Source organism: Apostichopus japonicus, chromosome 10 (genome assembly GCF_037975245.1).
Source record: "Apostichopus japonicus isolate 1M-3 chromosome 10, ASM3797524v1, whole genome shotgun sequence".
NCBI lineage: Eukaryota > Metazoa > Echinodermata > Holothuroidea > Aspidochirotida > Stichopodidae > Apostichopus > Apostichopus japonicus.
Genome location: NC_092570.1, coordinates 2544385 through 2565448, shown reverse-complemented (window position 1 = coordinate 2565448; position 21064 = coordinate 2544385). Strand labels below are relative to the sequence as shown.

At 37.5% G+C, this 21064-nt stretch overlaps 1 protein-coding gene across 3 annotated transcripts in view; it reads left to right on the top strand.

Moving 5' to 3' along the window:
* The first annotated feature begins 4928 nt into the window (after positions 1–4928).
* The window catches only part of LOC139975338 (cholinesterase-like), a 43510-nt gene continuing 27374 nt past the window's right edge, over positions 4929–21064 (top strand). Inside the window, exons 1-2 of one of the 3 annotated variants that reach the window (XM_071983209.1) lie at positions 4929–5153; positions 13331–13876. In XM_071983209.1, coding sequence (XP_071839310.1) covers positions 13871–13876 — 6 coding nt within the window. In that variant the 5' untranslated portion in view covers positions 4929–5153; positions 13331–13870. Of the gene's footprint in view, positions 5154–13330; positions 14030–21064 lie in introns of those variants that run through there. The other 2 variants (XM_071983212.1, XM_071983211.1) reach the window with 2 other exon arrangements.

The window sequence follows — 21064 nt, the reverse complement described above, 5'->3', positions numbered from 1 at the left end:
AGGTAGAGATATGATATGTCAATATTGGAATAACAATGGTCGGTATATATGGCCTACTGTAAAGATAAAGATGCACTCTTGAATATTGGAGGGTTATATACTATTATATATTCAATGGTATAGATCTTCAAGCTTATATCATGTTTCAAAATTATGATAGAATTGTTGAAAAAAAATTCCATGTATATGCAATGAATTAAAGGCGAGGACAAATTTGTTTTGATGTTTATCATGCGTTAATGTTAGTTTAATGGTAAGGGAAATTAATCACTGCAGGTTTCATTTTGATGTTTTTGGTTTGTTTGTTTGTTTGGATTGGTTTTGCTTCAAATTATGTATCAAACTGAACAAGAAATACCGCATTATCTTTCACAGTGACTGTTAGCTGAATAGCTCTTCACAAACTTGTGCAAACATTATCAGATCTAAAATTTTCCTTCAAGGCCATATTGTATCAGTTTTCAGCATAAGGTGAACTTTATACTGAACAATCGGTTGTTCAAGATATGAAGTATAGAGGGGCTCGAAATCTAGAATTGAAACGCAAACAGACTAAGGACATTTCTTAGAATGATCGGATGGACAGACAGCTTAATTGGACCATTGGATAATAATGAATAGAGGGAAATTAGACAGAACAAAGGGACGTGAGATGAAAGGAGGGAGGTGATAAGAGGACTAAGGAGATGGAAGGGTCGAGGAGAAGAAAAATTTAGAGGGCGTAGCAATCATAGAATTAATCATACACTGACGTGTATCGTAGAGGGCGTAGCAATCTTAGAATTAAACATACTGACGTGTATCTTAGAGAGCGTAGCAATCATAGAATTAATTATATACTGATGTGCATCTTAGAGGGCGCTACAATCATAGAATCAATCATATACTGAAGTGCATCTTAGCCGGGCGTAGAATCATAGAGTTAATCATATACTGACATGCATCTTAGAAGCCGTGGCAATCATGGAATTAATCATTTACTGACGTGCATCTTAGAGGCCGTGGCAATCATGGAATTAATCATATACTGACGTGCATCTTAGAGGGCGTAGCACTCATAGAATCAATCATATATTGACGTGCATCTTAGAGGGCGTAGCAATCATAGAATTAATCATAAACTGACGTGCATCTTTTCTGTTCCTGTGTTTTTCTTTTCTTTGCTGTTTTTTGTTCGATCCAACAAACAAGCTCCAAACTACAAATTGTATTTCGTAACATATCTACATAATAATGTTCTCGTGTTGCTTTTTGACTTGGTACTTTTCCTTGGATGGAGTTGATATAAACTATATGTATAAACGGTGTAACGTACAATTCTCATAGAGCCTCGGTAAAGTACCAGCGGTTAAAAATAATGTCAAACGTTGATAGTTGACAACAGAGAACACGTGATAGATTTATAAATAGACGGTCGAAGCTATCTATGCACTGACCCTCATTAGAAAGAATTAATAGCTTGCCATCTTATCCTATATTACCCGCTTACGTAGCATATGAACTCCGTTCACAATATGGCGGCTGTTTACATCAACCGTAGATAGCAAAACTATTAAAAAGTTCGTGTATGCTATTCCCTAGTGTATATATATGTATATGTGTCGAAGGATAAAATAGATATTTATGCTTTTATTAGTTACCGGTGAGGGTAAGGAACAGATGGCGATATAGTCAGGTAACGGGATCACCTATTGAATGTGGTGTCCGGACGTGTCAACGCGAAGATCAAAATTCATTGCGACATAATATAATCAATCTGTGACGCAAAACAAGTTGATTATTTTTCAGATATGTTTTAAGGTCAAAGACGATTTGAGAATATAAGGGTATACCAAGTTCCATCTCATCATCACTGGAATATATATGCAAGGGGCTCCATTTTGGTATACTTTTCGTCTCTTTGAAGTCACCTTCACAAGTATAACTAGTTTATTAAACTAGATATTAAATCATAATTGAATACGTTACAGTTATTCAACCTTCGCAGAAAATGAAAATAAAAACTGATGCATTTTTGGTTCATTTTTATATGAATATGTGGATTTTATTTTTCATAAGTATGATATGTATGTATTAACAATTAGTGATTAATATTAATATATTAAAAAACAAATACAAAGAACTAAATGAAGAAGACAAAAACATATAAATATTTAGATTCTAGTAAATAATTTTCTTTCCCCAACTTTTCAATTTACTTGTGATGTTTGGAACTGGAAGGAAAAGCTGAACGAGGACTTGTCAATTCCTCATGAGAGTATTTTAATAACGATACTTCCCTATAGCCTAATCCTTCTTTACTGTATAGAATAGTCCGTACGTCCGATGAAATGTAAATCATTGAAGGCTAATACGTTTAGTTCTAACCAAACTAGTTTATGAGTTGCGTCATTTTAATGAAGACTGATATAAACTTCAGGCACAACAATGAGTCTAGTTAGCCTCTCAATATCAAGCGAGTCTAGTATGTGAAGACGGGGTGCTCAATCTCTAAGTCCCAGCCTAAGCTGTAACTCGGTTTAGTCAAACAGAACAGAACAGTCAAAACACAGTTGTTATTTTCACCATAATCACAATTTTTTACCTTTCGAAATTGTACGAGGGAAGAGTCATGCCCAACGGTCGCTGCATAAATTAAAGATAGTTTATTAGATTTATAAAAGAAAACATAGCATCACTTGAAAGGATTTGAAGTCTCTTATACGACATCAAGTATCCATAGATGTCGTTATCTATGTTGTTGATTGACTAGTTCCTCGTATATTGTTTTATATAAATCATGACCCAAATTGTTAGAAGGTGGTAATCCGATATACCGGTGAATAATCTAGTGAGGGCCATCTTCTCCCGGATAGATCATATACTCAGTTACGTCACACCCCAGTGGTTACTCGGTAGGAGGAACGGCCTTCACCTTCATAACATAACGGTCTCTCTCTATGATCCTCTCCATTCATTGGACAAGATATATCCAGTTACAGCTGATTTATATGACGTCAATCATTAATCAGAGAATTCACTTGGGAGGGCCTTTAAAAATGTCTATATGCATAACCATTTGGGTCATTCCATAACCTCGAGTGGGGGGGGGGGAGCTCAATATGTGACTGAATTTTGGTGACTCTGGTATGCTGTTTATCATGAGTTCATTTCATGTGACGTAAAGTGAGTACATTTTAATTAATTCGTAACAAAGTAAATCAACCGTTTATTGAGCCTGGCACAACAGATCCTTCGTTTTAGAGTTTTTCATCTGAAATAGAGATGTCAACATTGTCTGTTCTGTCACGTGATAGGGATACTAGAAGATGACAACCAATCGACAGACCCCTCTTCTATACAGAGTCGCATATTATTAGATTATGTCACTAGTAATATCATTATATTTTAGTTTTTTTCTTTCTTTTTTGGTAGTCTTATTGCAATTTAAGTTCGTACTTTTCTGTTCACATTTGTAATTAGTGACCTGTATGAGAGCAAGTCACACTAGCATACCTTGCTTGACAGTCAACGTCGAGAGGTCATCAAACAGGAAGTGACGCGTCGTGGCAAACTATGTTCTGGTACAAGTGTCATAGAACTCTAGAATTAAAAAACAAACGTCATATAATTTGTTTCCAACTTGACTGTTCGATGTAGTAACTCTGTAAGGGAAGAAGTAAGTTATGGCAGCTAAAACGCACAAGTTAAGTTCCAATGTTAGTTGAAAACAATAACTTGATAAACAACTACAGAAGTATACAAAAACGCAATGCACAGTGGATGACATATTAACAACATAAACACGATTCACAACTTTGACACAGCGTTTAGTATACTTGTTTTGTAGGCAACATATATAGTACTTTGACCTTTGATGAAAGATCCAACTTCCTGAAGCTTTTATTGGCGTTTACGTCTACAGTTTCCACCCTTTCTTTACGTTAGCTGGTTCTCGATTTGTGCCCTCACACCATTTATCGTATTCAATTTCGATCTTTCGATAATTCCATTATTCCTATGATTGGGTAAGCTCCGCTTACATCCCTCGTCAAGTGACAACATCACAGTGAATCCGGCTAGGTTTCATGCTGCTCGAAATCCAGGTGCAAAAGATTTTCATCTTCTCTATGGTTCAATTTTTCTTTCTTTTCCTTCCCCGCGAGTGCCCAAGGCTAATGAAATCACCGCAGTACTCGGAACATCTTCTAACATGCCCTAATTCCCTGCCTGCTTCATTTAAAAGCGACGATAGAACACCATCAAGAATGACGTCAGACAAACCTACATGTGACGTCACAATTTTCCAACCTCGGGACATAATTTTTTTCGCGCCGTCGGAAGTGCACTGGTTACCGTCTGCGGTGAGTTATAGCATCCCGCGTAGCGCGGTGGGACTCGACGAGACGGCTATGGCATTTTTAGCATAACTGTTCAGGATCCTTGGTCGAAAGACGCCTGGCACTTGACACAACATAAAACTCCTCGGTCCAGAAAGATGTCGGTATAGTAATGTAACGATACATTTTGCGGGCCTCTTATCTATTTTTAAATTTGTTTTTATTTCAACCAGCTCAGGTTGTGCCAAAGCCCATTAGTTTATGAGGTTTTAGTGTTCTTGTTTTTATTTTGAATCATGATATGAGACGGGTCCTCCCAACGGATTTAATGAGCCTTCGATGAAGCAATGACATTGTGGAAATAAGGGCGCTTTATTATTAGATGATATCGCACAACTCGATCTGCCCCCCCCCCCCTAAAAGAGAAGCATATATGATGATGACGACCTTTGTAAGCGATAGCACTAAAAGTCACTAGAAAGTTCAAACATGAATGCATGATGCGCATTGATGTCATACTTTCACGTTGTTTCACTTGGCTTGCGACAAGTAGTCTCTTTAAGAAGAGGACCAAAACGTTCGGGGGTTCGTGTTTCTTACAGAGTCGCTAATCAAGTTTATCGTTAAACGTATTTGAACTTCTGCGCCATAACATTGTCATCATTATACTTGTGTCCACGAATCATGCATGTGCTGATGACGTTTCGTAGATATCAGTGCGCGGATATACCTCAATTATTACTCTCTCTCAAAATACAACACCTGGAGGAATATTTCGCAGAACTGATACGGTTATTATAATTTGAAAATATATTGCGATCAAAAGGGATTCCGGTAAGTCAAAAAGAATGATTTATTTTCAAGAAATGTCGAATTACGTTAAGACCTGTCTCTAGGTAGTTTCTAGTAACGGTTATAGTACGGTTACTTAAGACATGATTCATGGTGTTTATCTGTGTTGAACGACTGTACGTGCATGTGTGCGTGTCCACAAAAGTGACGTTGTTGAATGTTTGTGCCGTCTGGCAAATTCTTACCCCCGGGCAAAGTCTAGTATAGAAACAAGTATGTGTTCTCCACCAGATGACGAAGAACGTTGCGCCGTATTTTACAAGCAAACAATTGCACCATTCCCCAATAAACCATGTGTTACTACATTGTCATTCAAAACAGAGTGAGGTATAATGCCAATTTCCTTTCTTTCTCACATTTGAGGCAGCACCATATAGGATAAATTAGACTGTACTCCTTTTGCGAAAATTTAGCCCTGCATGTATTTTTAATGTCTTTATAACATTAACATGCACCACAGATCTCTACAGTGAGTACGTACTCGTCTTCTGTGTTATAGTTACCTGTAATATAGTAGGCTACCTGTGGTGGATTTGTACTCGTACTAGTGGCATTATGGAAATCATAATCGTGCAAGATTACGTAATGGTACTCGAGAATTTTGTACTCGTAAACACAGCATGGTGATATACACCTGTACTCATGCTGTTTTACTCGTACACCCATTCAGGACATGTAAACAAACTATACTGTTTTACAAGTAGGCCTAGTACAGTATAGGTCAGTTCTATGATGTGTTAAATATGCTGAACACTAGTTACACCATACTGAACGCACAGCAGCCATGGCTATATGCAAGATTATCAACTATACTCTGTTGTTTAAGTACGAGGTATAAGACCAGATAAATTTCTATGTCAGTTTGTTCTATATTCTTATCGTACGAAGATGAATAATCTATGATATAAAATTTAGCTTTTTTCTTTCTTTCCTTTGCCATGACCTTCAGAAAACCACACCGTTGGTCTGTTTAATGAATTTGAAACTCGTAAAAAAACCGGGGCGAACACAATGTCATTTTTTCGCTTGCAGATAATGATGTGGAATGCAAGGAGAAAAGTATCATTGTATATAGCTATGTTCATTATTGATCAGAAACATCGATGAACGAACGTACTGTACTTTTGTTTATTACATATCTACAAAGATGCGTGTTCTGCATGTTGTTAATGCAAAGCAATAGATAACTGTTGACGTTCTTGTGGATTATTGGTGTCATTTACAGACATTTCAGGGATAGGTAAGCACTTTGCACAAAGTAATTTACTGTGTATACTGCGTGGAGAGTCGTATACAGCAATATACAAATCGCGGAATGTCATTGTCATTGTCAAAGACAATTCATTGGGCCTGTGAAATACACAAATTCTGTTCTGTTCAAACCATTTAATCGAAAGAGAAGCTAATGTATTTCTTTTCCTTCTGAGATATTGTGTAAGCAAGACCTTTTTAACATTGGTCATATGCTCGTGTATATGTTTGAGTGTGTGGTTGTCTCTGTGTGTTTTTATTTTACCTTTGTTTTCTCTGTTTCTAAAGGATTTTTTAAGGTTTACTGAAGTTGATTGTTCAGCAAAACTGCTGAACATTTTCTGTATCTTTAGGCGAAAGCCACATCCTCATAGTATTTTGTTTGTATCGCACATATATATATTCATTTTTTCAAATTTATTTTGTAAATATATCTACAATTCTACTTTTCGTTCCCTTCAAACTTACGAATATGCATTTAGACAACAGTATTGGTGTAGTCCCCGAGTGTAAATATGCTCTTTGGTTTGCTTACTTACGTTTTGTCAACTTTATTTAGGCCTGTGGGCCTATACTTTTTAATTCGCTCAGTCAAGAGCTGATAACATGGCATCAAATAAGATTTACCCACAGTTTAAACCTACATCAATATGATTTTGATTACAACACAAGATGAAGTTCATTTGATTGATGGTTGGAACGACATTTCCATATCTCGAGATGATGATTCATCTACCTCTGACGTCAACAGTTAGTCACTCTCGTATCTTCTGTTATCTGTTTGTCTCTTACATCATAAATCTTACTAACAAAGGTCAGGGTGTACATCACGTCTGAATCATAGAGAAAGCAAAACCAGATCAGAAACATATCATGTTCGACCCTTCAAATCAATCAACCATACCTCACTCGACGATAACATATCATACTTCCTTTCATTTCCACGGCTAGAATTTCGTTGTATCAACTTTTGAGATTTATAGATTCAAGAAACTTATACAACACTCTACAACATTTTAAGAGGTGTTTGTATTATTCGAATGTGCTGAAGTGTACCGTACACACGTACACAAAAGTAACACTGTGCATGTGCACCAAACATTTTTGTAAATTTAACCGTAAAACATTACATGAAATTTGTGATAACTACGCAACGCCAAGTAGCTAAAACCACAAAGATATCCGTTGCAAGTCAAATGTCAAAGAGACATTTTGTTATTTACGTATTCAAAGATATACTTGTATACTTCATGCATATGCAAATACAAACGAAGTTTATTAATAAAGGCTTGAATTAATTCGTGAAAAAAGGGATGTGTGTGTGTGTATTTATATATATATATATATCAATAATATATATATATATATATATATATATATATATATATATATATATATATATATATATATATATATAAACATTCGATATTATATTTTCACCAAAATTGTTTTTATTATGCCCGATCAATCAAGTCTATTTACATGCCCACTTCTACAATTTACCTGCACTAACTAATAGGCTAATAATACGATTTCATTCGTTAAATTGCCTATCACGGGAAGATACGTATAGGTTAAATATACCTTTACTGTTTTGAATTAGTAGTCGAAAGTACTATGACCGACCCAATAGCACCATTTACGAGGCTTGATATATATGGCTATCAGGTTAAGAATAATTACTTTTTCAAACGTTCTCAATTCTTATTTGTCGTATTCGAGATGGATCGCTGATATTGAGTAATTTCCTTGCAAAGATTTTGTTTCTCTCTTCTCATTTTTTTTTTTGTGTCAATTCCCAAAAGATTCACCTATGATTGGATGAGCTGCTTCTAACCAATCTTCTAAACAGAGCTTTTAAACCTAAATGAATGAAATCGTTTGATGAGACTTATGGCTCTCTAAATGTCGTAATAATGTATCGTGTGTTAAATGAGCCATTGGTAATTAGTTACCGTTTAATCAAATATAGCTTTGCTGACATATGTTATTTGATTAGAATCATTTCTCTGTTTCTATCAACCTAGTTTCTAATATAAATGTGTGGCGCTATAGATATGGCTTGAGGTATGGAACGCCAAAAAGGATCACTAAATTAAACGATGTTATGAAATCTTTGTCCAAAGATATGTCCATATTGCATATTGATTATACATATTTTACACCATCAATAGATAATTCTTTCCGAATATTATCATAACTGGGTAGCACTTATGACTCGAACATATTAATTTTTTCTTAAATTTTGTAAAAATGATACATCTAATGAATATCTTGAATATAGACAAACATGCGATAATATTGCTGTATGTACCAGCCACACGAATCAGTTTAGTTATTGTGGACATAGAGGTTGGACCGCAGGAGTAAGGAAGGAGGCAGTTCAAAGTCTGTAAGTAAAGTGGCGTGTGTCCATATTTGAATTACAAATTAAATGCAAGTTTATGTGTTGGAGCCTTATCAAAACATTAACAACTGTAAGATAACGTCACCGTTAAGCATACAGAACGGCAATGACAGCCTGAAAATTGTTTTTGATTTCTAGATCAAACGTGATCCCGTCAAAATGGAATTGATTTGATACCTAACTCGTTCAAGATCGTGGGGAGATGTTGTTCTCTTTTGCTTCTTTTTTTTTCCTTTTTTTTTTTTGGTGGGTCGGTTTATAACCTTTTGCGGGCCAGATTTGGCCCGCAGATCCACCTATCTAGAATTCGTGTTATATATGTGTATACATGTTTGCTCCACTTCCCAATATTTAATTCATATGCCCACACACGGTGCACTTAGAAGCTACGGTCGTTGATCTTTACTTTAGGAAGTAGGTGAACTACTTGGTCTGTCTGTATGTCTGTATGTCTGCGTGTCTGCATGTGTGTATGTGTAGGAATTTGATTCGTCATAGCTATCATCTTCACAGTGGATACCATACGAGCATGCAGCACACTCAAAGCCGTTCTTTTATTGTTGGATACAATCATATACATTTCGACCCATGCACTCTGTGGTACTACGTGAGAAACTGTGCAGTGAAAACATCTCCTCCAAACCAAGGTGGCCACAATTTTCAAACCATTCATCTTCCATTAGTGTCAACTTAAATGACATTAAGTTGACACAGCATTGATCTCTGTCAAAGTTATTACGAGACATAGCTTTGTTACTAGTGTATCGTTTTAAGCGAAAAATAAACAATATATTTTAACCAAGAGGAATCGTTCTCGATACCACGTCAAAGGCGAAACTGCTGTTCTTTGGGGGTCAGGGATATTTTGAGATTGGATATATTAATATCGACGTTCTACAACCATTAAAGTGATATTGCGGATTTTTTAACGATATGCTATCTTCTATTTTTTGCAACTGGTAACCAAAATGCCACCATTTTGTCTCCAAACATGAAATGTTGATCCTCAAACTATACTCAATAAGCCCGAATCTAGGAATTCTGAGTTGGAGGTATACCAAGGAGGGGAACAATATTTGTGTCCTGTAATTTCTGAAGGTTTTATGGTCATGGTAAGTAGCACAAAATTGGCACAGACTTATGCCGGAGATGGTGGGGGGAGGGGGGGTCTTCTCTCTACCAATCAAGTGGAAGCCAGCTGACAGACACCAGGAAATAGAAACCAGTGTTTGAGACCGAGAAGGTTGAGTGAGATGGGGGCGTTCTGATCAGCTTAATACAAGATGGAGTCACTTTTATTTAGATGATGGTAGTAGTTCCTTGTTTATATATATTTAACAAATACAAAATTACACACGCAGAATTAGGAATTCAATATCGATTGCTGCTCTACGTTGTAAAACAAACGTATCTAACACTTATTGTTGAGCAGTTTGTGGATGTCTTGTGAATGACAGTTAATGCCCTACTCACCCCCCCCCCCCCTTCCCCAAACACACACCTGTTTACGCTTCACCGTGGTTAGTGACGTCATATATCGTCATTGAATATGCAGGAGACCGTATTGGTCGATACCAACTAGCTGTCAGGCTATGATATCTCATTGTGAATGGATGTCTGAAGAGAACAGAATCTGGGAAAACACGTATATTTTCACTATTAGAGGGCGCGCTAACATATAAGTGAACGTTCATTGATGTGTTCCCAGAAGTTAAGTAGAGAGTGATATTTTGCACAAAACAAACTAAGTTGGTACAATGGCGTAAATTGACGAATTTGAAGAAACAAAAATACACTTTTTAACTAATTTTAACGATGTTGAAACATTTACGCATACCCATATGTAACACATGTTACTATAGGTGTTCCGTATATATTAACCTTGAAACACGTAGCTGGGTACGTGTCTACCTGATTGTAACTTGGCATGTATTCCAGATATGGGTTGAAGTTAATGACTATTTTGATAAACTTGTAATGTATGTGGTAATAGGTAAAGAAGGTCAAAGGTCAATACTTAATTACCTTACTTCGCCGATCGTTATTGCCTATCACCACAAATTGGTTCGATAGAATTATTTTCAGATTTGTAATAATTTCGGTCATTTCATTTTTAATATTAACGGTTTAGGGCTTTATGGCTTGACAGCATGTCAGTATGATGTTTAAGAGAGTATATTCCATTGAGAAAAAAATAAAACATTACTTTTTCAACGATGGCTGATCGTTATGTGAACAACGAAACTTGAGGTTACTTGCCTAACTGTGGTATGATTTTGCTGAGGATTAAAGTATTCTGAAGGTGGGATTTTATTTTTATTATTTTTGGGGGTGGGGGGGGGGTTCTGAGATTACAGAAAGAGGGCAGCTTTCTGCGTTGCTATAGGAAACGGCACTAAGTTGTATTCTGTCCATTCTAACATATGCTATAACATGTCAAAATATTTTTGGCCAAAGGTCATCATTAAAGTGTAATCATACTGTACATTGTAATCCCAAATTACTGTCTGAAATGTGGCAATCAACAGAATCGGATCCACGATTATAAGTAGAGGGTGTTGCCCTTTGTTAGATGAAGCCGACTCCATATATTTCGGGGGTAATGGGAGCGTTTTCCCCATGCAGGACCACACGGAAGGCTGTGCAAGTAACGAGCTTTGAATGTGTGTTAAAAGGGGGTTCACCTATCACATTCCCAATCCCTTAGACTCGTGCCAGACTAGTCACTTCAGCTTAGCCTTTAATATTTCAGACTGATTTGAATTGATGCGTAATGACCTTGCCCGACATTATTTTTTTTTAATGTTCATATCTCTCTACCGCCCTCTATTAGTCCCGTCAAACGTGCATCACAAATGTGTGTGTCCGATGGGTTCTCTGTTGAGACTACAAGTGCATATTTGCCTACACTGCACAATATAACATTTCAGGAATGGAAAGCATCAATATTCTCAAGATCTTAAAACTAGCAAAGAGTCAAAATGAAACCCTTATAGAGGTTACTTATGTAGTGACATAGCCTATACGCATTCACACTAATGATCGTCGGAGAATGTCTAGTGAATATAACGTTCATGTCTTATCGACTCCAGATATCCTCTTCTAATGCAGTGATGTAGCGTAGGGGAGGGGAAGAGGGGAGTACTCCACCTTTACACATACAAACATTTTAACCCCCCCCCCCGTGGTAGCCGACAGCAGCTAAGCATATACATGCAACATCAATCCGTGATATGATCAGCTAATGTCTGCGTAAACTTCTTTACTTACATATTTTTATAATTCTATTTTAGATGGATCAATAATTCCAAACATTTAAAATTGCAATCATAGCCTTTTAGATAAAAGTTTGAGTATATTAAATTTAATGCCCACTCCTAAGTCCCAATTCCGTTATTTCCCCTCTTCTTTCCTCATCCCTTCTGCGCATGTTCATCTAACTTTTAATTGACATTGAAGGTTGTCTCCCACCACTTATATAGTTTGATCTATACATGGAGCTATAAACAGATAGCTCCATGATCTAATATACAACTAAAGATGGCCAAACCGTGACCTTTTGAACTGAATCGTCCTAGACACATTCCTTTCAAGTTAATCCATTTCAAAACAGACAGGCATGAAATCTGGATTAAGCTTAATCCTTACAAAGATCGCGCTCATTATCCTTGATGATTAGGATCAAATAAACGCACATTGCTTTGCAATCCTCTGTTGACAGATAATAAATTGTTTCTTGTATTGATACCTTTTGACTGATGTTACGTTTTCATTAACACCAAAACACGGGCCAAGTTCTTTTCATAGAATGTTGGTGATTGATTGATGAAGCTATTCTCAAAGCTGACGCATGTCATGTTAGCTTTTCTGTATTCTTCAGAGTTAGCCACACAAACCAGTATTCCTTCATAGTATTGTACATTCCAGAGACGTATACGCAATAGCAGATTACAGTGGCGTGCCCCCATCTACCCCCCCCCATCTACCCCGGGGGCTTCCTACTCCCATCATCAGTCGAGAAAGTGGAACAATTGTTCAGTCGGGGAATATAATATATTCAGTTTACACTTCAGGGAAAACTTCAACAACGTTATGCGTTTAGACTTAATTATAGACCTAAGGTATAGTCTACATATTTTGGAATGCACCATTTGATGATAAGGTGTTAATTTTTTTTTAACCTGAGTGTTAACTCCACACACGCGCGCGTGCGCGCACGCACACACATATGGGTTCCACATCAACTACCCAAACATACCGTCTCCGAATCACATTGTGCATCTATCTCTTTTATAAAGGTTCTTGCCCCTAAGTCAAATCATGGGGGCCATTTGAATTGCCCCCCCCCCAACTCCCAACCCCCCCCCCTCACACACACCTCTAAAATCCTTAGCAAATGGATTTGAACTGTTAGCAGTACGATTGTCAGTGTTACAAATTTACATTTATGTCATGTCAAAGAGATTAGAGCGTTTTTTATCATATTTCCTCTGTTTTTCAGGGAAAGCTGAGACAACATAACGGAACTGACATACCTGTGAAACAGAAGTTGAAGCTTGCCCTTTTAAAAACATTCGTCATTCTTAGTACCCTGACAAGACACAACTAATAGGCTATTTGGGTTCAAATGATTTCAGGCATTCCGTCTTCTCAACTGAGGCTTCAACAAACATAGCTTCAAACATTTACGCTTACGGCTTCCCACACGCGGGAATTTTTTGTTTAAAGAAAAGTAAGTAACGTTGGTATTGTTGATCATAAAGAGCGCCATCGACCTGTAACCCTCACACATTGTTTCAGGTATAGCCAGGCACTTTTCTGAAGGGATTTGTGTACATTTCTGTACCTGCGAGTGCAGCCATTGTGTCAAGTTCTGTTCGGGTTCACACAGTGATCGATGAAAAGGCAACTGTCACAAACTTTGGAGTGTCCAAACAGGTAGAAAGGTATAAGTCACCTTGTACAACAGCGAAACCTGTCAGTCGCAAGAAGCCAATTGCGACGAAAGGGACAGGACGAGTTACACAAATTCATTCGCTATATGTGTGTAAGTAACTTCGCAGCTGCCGGTGTGCACTAACCTGCTGTTTTTTTATGGTTTTCAATATTGAACTTTATCCTTTCAAAAGATTTTGTGAAGGTAAATTATAATCGTCGAATCGACAGACTACCTGGAGTTTTGATTCCTGAGAAATTCCAGGTAAGAGGGGTTTTTCTTATTTCACTTTTCATATGGCGCCGAGTTATTGGTAATGCCTTCAAGTTCGCTAGAATGATTTACAAAGATGGTAACCAATAATGGTAAAACTTGTAAGCTTTACTATATAACTTCGTTCAAGAGTAATTTTTACTCTCTGGAGCATGCAATAGTCTAACACTCTTCCGCCAACCACTTTGACCAAAATAAAATTCTCTTTCTTTCACATATTTTAAAATTATTATTATATTAAAAATTATAATTATTATTATTATTAAAATATTTGCTTTAATATTAATGTTCACCTAAAACTGCCTTTGCAATGATTTCTTCACAGTCTGTAGGTATTATATTTAGGCAAGATAACACAGGCTACAGAACAAAATATATTACTTCAACCAAATATTCCTCATCAGAAACGATAAAATACGGCATAAAATTGGAAGATTTGATAACTTTGAGATAAATCAAGAGTTTAATAATATTTTGATTCACAAGAGCTTCTGCGATGGAATAGGCATAAACGTTTGATTAATTCAATAATGAAAGGAGCAGTCATGTAGTCGTAACAACATTATTGCGGTATAGGCCTTACTCTCGTAGTTAGATTTATATGTAGCCTACCACATTACCGGTATTGACAACTTGACATGTCCTGGTAAAAATTGCAACCCGTGATCGCAAACTCATGCTTTAAGCTCTAGTAGGCCTACTAAAGATGGCAGCAGGAAGCTGAAATGTATGTATCTTATTGGTGAAAGCCCGGAGCCACTTACAATCAGCATTATAAAGTTATGATTTATCTTTTTCGGGAGAGATTGAGTAATTACGTAAGCGAGTGCAATGTAAACCAAGTCGCACGGTTGTATAAGAGGTATCGTAAATCACGTGCCATACCCTACCTATACAATCTTTATGTTACTTTATGTTTATATATACGGCTGTTTGACACACCAAAGTGTATAATCAAACACACCACACACCAAATACAGAGACAAAAAAAATCCAAATAAAACGCAATGGCAGAATTAAAAGCATGCTTGTGTAAGTTGAATTTGTGACAGCTGGCTATAATGTTATTAAATATAGGAGGAAATGCAGTCGCTATCTAATCGTGTTAATGTAATTGTACGCTCACTCTATAGCTGTTTTTGCTTTTTGCAACCGACAAACGAAAATGCATGGAAGGCCAATTACGCCGTTTTAAACGTACACATTCGTTTTACATATAAATATAGCAGCGGTGTCAATAGACAACATATCAACTCGTATTATGAGCAGAACAGTTAAAAATATTTGAACGTTCGTAAGTATATGGTGTAATAGTCAGACATTCTTGCTTGTACTTTAGACATATAGTCACTCCAGAGTCATGTACAGTATATACACGAGTAATAGCCTAATATTGACTTAGCAACCGACCCATGATTAATGAGTGATGTTAGCCTGTTTTGCATGGAATGCTCTGTTTGGTTAGGAACAGGTTAAACTTAACGTCAATCATCATTAACTCCCAAACTTATATTCACCTACAGACTTTAGAAATGCAAAAGAATGAGAAGCCACCCAAACCCTGAAAGCTGTTAATTATTCTCCTATATTTAATTTGACCTGAAAAGTTAACTTCAAAACGTCCTGTGCATTGATGACATACAGTGCAACACCCTATAGAGGCAGTTACCTTGGCTAGAGCACGAGAAACATATCCTTTATATATGGGTCCGCAGGACGTACAACATGAACGCACATGATAAGATAAGCATAGCCCATTGCTATCACCATATCTATTCCCTTACCCCCCCCTTTCCGCTTCCCCCTCACCCTTTCCCTTCCCTCCCCTTTCCCGTCCCTTCCCCACACATGTACATGTTTTCTTTCGTATGTTCCCTATTCCACTTCATTGGCTATATATACTTATTTCAGCCAGTCGCTGTATAGACCAATATCCACGCTTTTTAGCTTTAACGTATCGTATGTTCTACACAGACGGCGCTGTGACTCGCATCACTAAATTTCGATAGTAAAGTGGGGGCTCATTTAGATTCGGCAATCTTTAATCCTTCTTGGTAATAATACAGTATATACTTAAGAGTGAATGACTCCACTCAAGTCAGGGAAATCACTTGAAGTTACTCGACTAGACCAAGACAGGTATAGTGTTTCGTTACATTTCTACGGTGCTGTATTGTTACTTAACGCATCCACCACATGAACATCAGGCAATACACATGCTTAGTACACGTCAACCCGCTATTAATACTATACTGTGTACATTATTTGTAGCATATGTAAACGGAAAAACCATTTTGAACGCGTCTAATATGTTAGAAATAACATGTGATAATATGGTGATGTTAATAATGGCTTAATAGATCAATTCGGATGTCCTCGAGAGACAAATATAGACAGTAATTTTACTATTGAACTTATCTGGATAACTATACACCAGAGAACCGAGAATCCCTTTAAACGTATAGAGATAGTACTATGATCTTTTCCGTATATATATATATATATATATATATATATATATATATATATATATATATATATATATATATATATATATATATATATATATATATGATAGTAGATGGTTTATATGTATTTTGGTGACACATTGTAAGATCCGTAAACAGCTGGTTTGTGACCCTTGCCCCTCCCTCCCTCCCCCTTTCTCCTTTGACCCTATACACCATCCTTCTTTGAGTCAAAGTGTCTCGTAAATTGTATTGTACAAATCGTAAATGTAACATATTTTTCGATGATGTTGTGTTGGAGGCGAGAAAACATCTAAATATATCCTAAAAAGGGATTTATGGTACATTTCTCGTCTTTGTTTACGATATGCTCCGAACCGTGTTCTTCACACAAACGTTCATTGTTAATCGAGATGTTTTGTAGCATTAATTCTGCTAGTCATGTAGAATGTAGGCAGAGGTTACGAGAGCAAGAGCCCCAGGGATAACTACGTCACATGGTTATGCCCGGGGACCGCCACCGGGCCCTCCTTTTGCACGCTTCAATTTTTCCTTAGTTATATTATGAAAATGATAGTGCAGAATTCTTTATCTTATATTTTCTTGGGACCCTCAATATTTTCACATGTCCCCTTATTGATAACGGGCCTCGGGACTGTATTCCACTGAACCAATGCACGACCCCCTCCACCCCCCCCCCCAAAAAAAACTTGGTGAATGGAAAGATGATATAACTGCCTGAATTCGGTCTCGTTGAAATCCATGAGATCAACAATTTGGTGGGTTTGTGACTCAGTGATTGGAATATACTTTGAAAGTCTTCTAGTTAGTCCGTATTGTATCGTTGCACTCGGATGTTTGTACTCGTATTAATTAGTATTTTGAATCTAGTATATTTTATACTGTTGCATACTTTTGTATAATAATGCAAATGTATGGACTCGTATACTCCTGCTAAGAGACTTATACTCGTGATGGTAATCATTCTGAGGAAAATTATAGCTGTACGCGTATTCATGTTGTTGTACTCGTACTCAACTTGTTGTAACGTTACTCATCTTCTTGTACCCGTACTCATATTGTTGTACCCGAGTTCATCTTCTTGTACTCTTGCTCATCTTCTTGTAGTCATACTTCAAATCTGTATTGTATTCTTAATACCAGTTATCACATACGTATAGATGATAATAGCATGGTTTACGAGTATAACTGTAAACTTGTTTACAAAGTGATCTGAGAAAACGAACTTATTTCCATTTTCTTTCATGGGTGTCAGTCAGTGGCGGCGGAACCGGGGGGGCTTGGGGGGGCTCAGCCCCCCCAATGAAAAAGTTGAGGGGGCAAATGCATGATTAGCCCCCCCAATATTTACCAAGGTTCCGAAACGTGCATCTGCCCATTTTTCAATGCATACTTGTCGATCTGTCCGATGCACACGTATACTATATAGGTGTAATAATTTTAGTAATTGCTGGAGGACCCTCGGCCCGTCCCCTGGCTATAGACCACATTGTCACCCCAACCGCGTCTTCACGCCCCGTGAAAAGTGGAAGAAGATAGTGTGAGTACCGGTAAGCGTAACACAACTTCGTCTTAGGCCAATGACTTGCCTCATTTCAGCCAGTTCTCCAACATCCCCTTACTTAGTGGCGGAGCGTCCATATATACAGTCAGGGGCGGATGCCCCCCCCCCCCTGACGGACTCAAATGGACTGCTGGCGCCCTTTTCAGCTTTTCACTACTTTTTTACTTATTCGCGATTATTGACTATTTTATTGCGCTCTCATATACCTATTGACATTTGTCATATTCTGTTGGTGTAATTTTCCGACAAATTGGCGACGACACCTATTTATTCTCCGTTTATCTGCAAATTAGTAAGGCCCGAAAGGGTGATTTCCTGCAATCTAGGGAGTGTCTTTACTCAAAAATTTTCGGACCGCGATCCGCGCCAACCTGTGGTGGCGCTCCGCTTAGATAGTGTCGAAAGCGCCCCTACAGACTATTCTTGCCCCCCCCTGACCAATACCCCTAGCTCCGCCACTGCCCTTACTACACTCAAAAACGTCTTTGTGAGTACACTTCGAGTAATAGCTACTCTCTTAAAACACCATCGAATATACAAATTACAATGTTTTTACAGACTTTCGTGTAATCTGAGAAATTGCAGGCTTGAGACCCATATTCTAGGGGTAGGTATTCGAAACATAAAACACTCGGGAAGTGCCGTTTCCAGCCATCTGGGGGTTTGAAAAAACCCAAAATTTTCTTGTACGCTCCGCGCCAACCCATGGTGGCGCTCCGCTTAGATAGTGTCCACACATTAGCCCCCCCAATAATTTTTCCGTTCCGCCGCGCCTGGTGTCAGTCGATAAAATCTGTTAATACCGATGTATCGATTCCGTCTTTTATACAGCCCAGTAAGGGATCTGCTGGTGTATATCAAACTCCACAGGTGGTTTTGGGTTTTAAATCAATGGCACCCCAAAATAAAGACATCTCAGGTAGCGTGTCTATCTTTTCTAGAAGGTCATAAATCAGTTTTCGCATTTCTATAGACTGGTCAACGACGTATGAGATTGTGATAAGGTTTAGAGAGAAATAATGTTCCTTCCCTCTCCCCTTTTCACGAATATTTTCATTTCTTTGATTTCACATAACAGTCTGAAATTAATTGTTAATTCTGTAGACTTGTATCTTGCTCAATGGGCTGTTCTCCCGAGCCTTGGGGTCAATTAAGAGGGTGGTAGGAAATATGGGCATGAAGAAAGTTTAGGCCCAACATCGCTCTCGACGCCTCTGCGGGATACCCGGATGCGAAATCGTTACGAGTATAGACATTTCGTCCAAATATGCAATTTCCCTACCCTCGCTCCAGACCCTATACTGTTCCTCCACCCCACCACTTGCTCGTCCAAACCATTGTTGTTATTTGGCTGCATGTAAATGAAATCAACACTTTCACGTCTTTTCAAACTGATTGAAATGGCGAGATGCTTGCCAAGTATATTCAACGTTCGTTGGCTAACAAAATTGACACAACTTTGCCAAAACCGTGAAAAATATAGAAGCTGACGTCAATGCTCAACTGACCGATACCATCGATTTTGGGTGAAAATGTTTATGTTCTCCATCAGACATGGTAAAACTTTGCTCGTTTTCATTCAGTTAAGAAATCATTCGTGACTCCCATAAGCCAAACGATGTTCTCTCTGCAAGATTTCTGACCTAAAGGGTTGAATTTAATTTCATGTTTAAAGTTCCTTTGACGACGGTTGTCATGCATTTGGTATGTCACTTATAAACGGGCTAGGAATGTTCATGTAAATTTACCTCAGTAAAGAACGGCAGACATTTTCATGAGGGTATATCTATAGTCTATAAAACGGTGTCATGACATAAAATATCGATTACTTGTCAAACTTCTGGTAAACATCATTCTAAATTTGATATCAAAGGAGGAGAAATCAAGGCGCAATAAAAATAACTGAGAGATTTGGAAGTACCTTCAACATGGCTTCTCGAAGTCATGGTAACTTATTTCAAATCTATAAAAAAAATGAAACAAAAAACGTCGTATTTTTTAAGAGGCGTGTCTTGTTATCGTACTCATGCCTTACTCATGATGTTATACTCATACTGTTGCGATTATAGTAACGTCGAGAGGCGCATCACTTCGCGAACGATCTATACTTGTACACACTTAACTAACACAGAAACATATGAATCGCACTCTTAAGGACACTGAAATAATCACTCTTAAAAATTAAAAGCAGTCTTATTAATATCACTCGCAAAACAAAATTAAAACCACTCTAACAACAACAACAAAAATTGCTTTATATGCATATGGACATTACCGCTGTATCTTAACTGAAACGTTTACGCTGCTGGTATAGCTATATACGAGGCCTAACGCATAACATCTATATATATAACGTATAATAGGCTACTGACACAAGTACAATAACTCAAGTCGATTTATCTTGTACAGATGAACTCTGCTAATAGCTTTTAAATGGACCGTCCAGGTCCGAGAAGTCACGGTCATTGCTAGAATATTTCATTAAGATCTGATCCCCTATACAGACGATAACAAACAGGTAACAGAATAGGCTAATGCTCCATTACTAAGAGTTTACGCTGTACATATTTCACATCATGATAAACAAATGACGTGCGATGCCAGTCATTGTCAAGAAGGACTGCGTTCCATTGTCTTCTTTATATAGGGAATGTGTCTATTGTTTGTTGTTTGTGCACATCCTGTGTAACTAATTGAACTCAATTTCACCGGTTGGAAGTGGGCGATATAAATTTAAAGGTTACTAAAAACAGTAATATTCTGTGCAGAGTTTAAACATTTGGTGATATAATGTTGGGAACATTTAGCTGAATATAAGTTGATTATTGATAATAAGAACTGAATGATGACCAGGCTTGATGAGACGGGAGCGTCAGGGGATTGCAGCCGCTGGCCCGGGGTCGATTGAGGGTCCCGGAGAAATAGTTTTCTCATTTTAATAATATACTTAATTAAACATCGGTTTTGAAATAT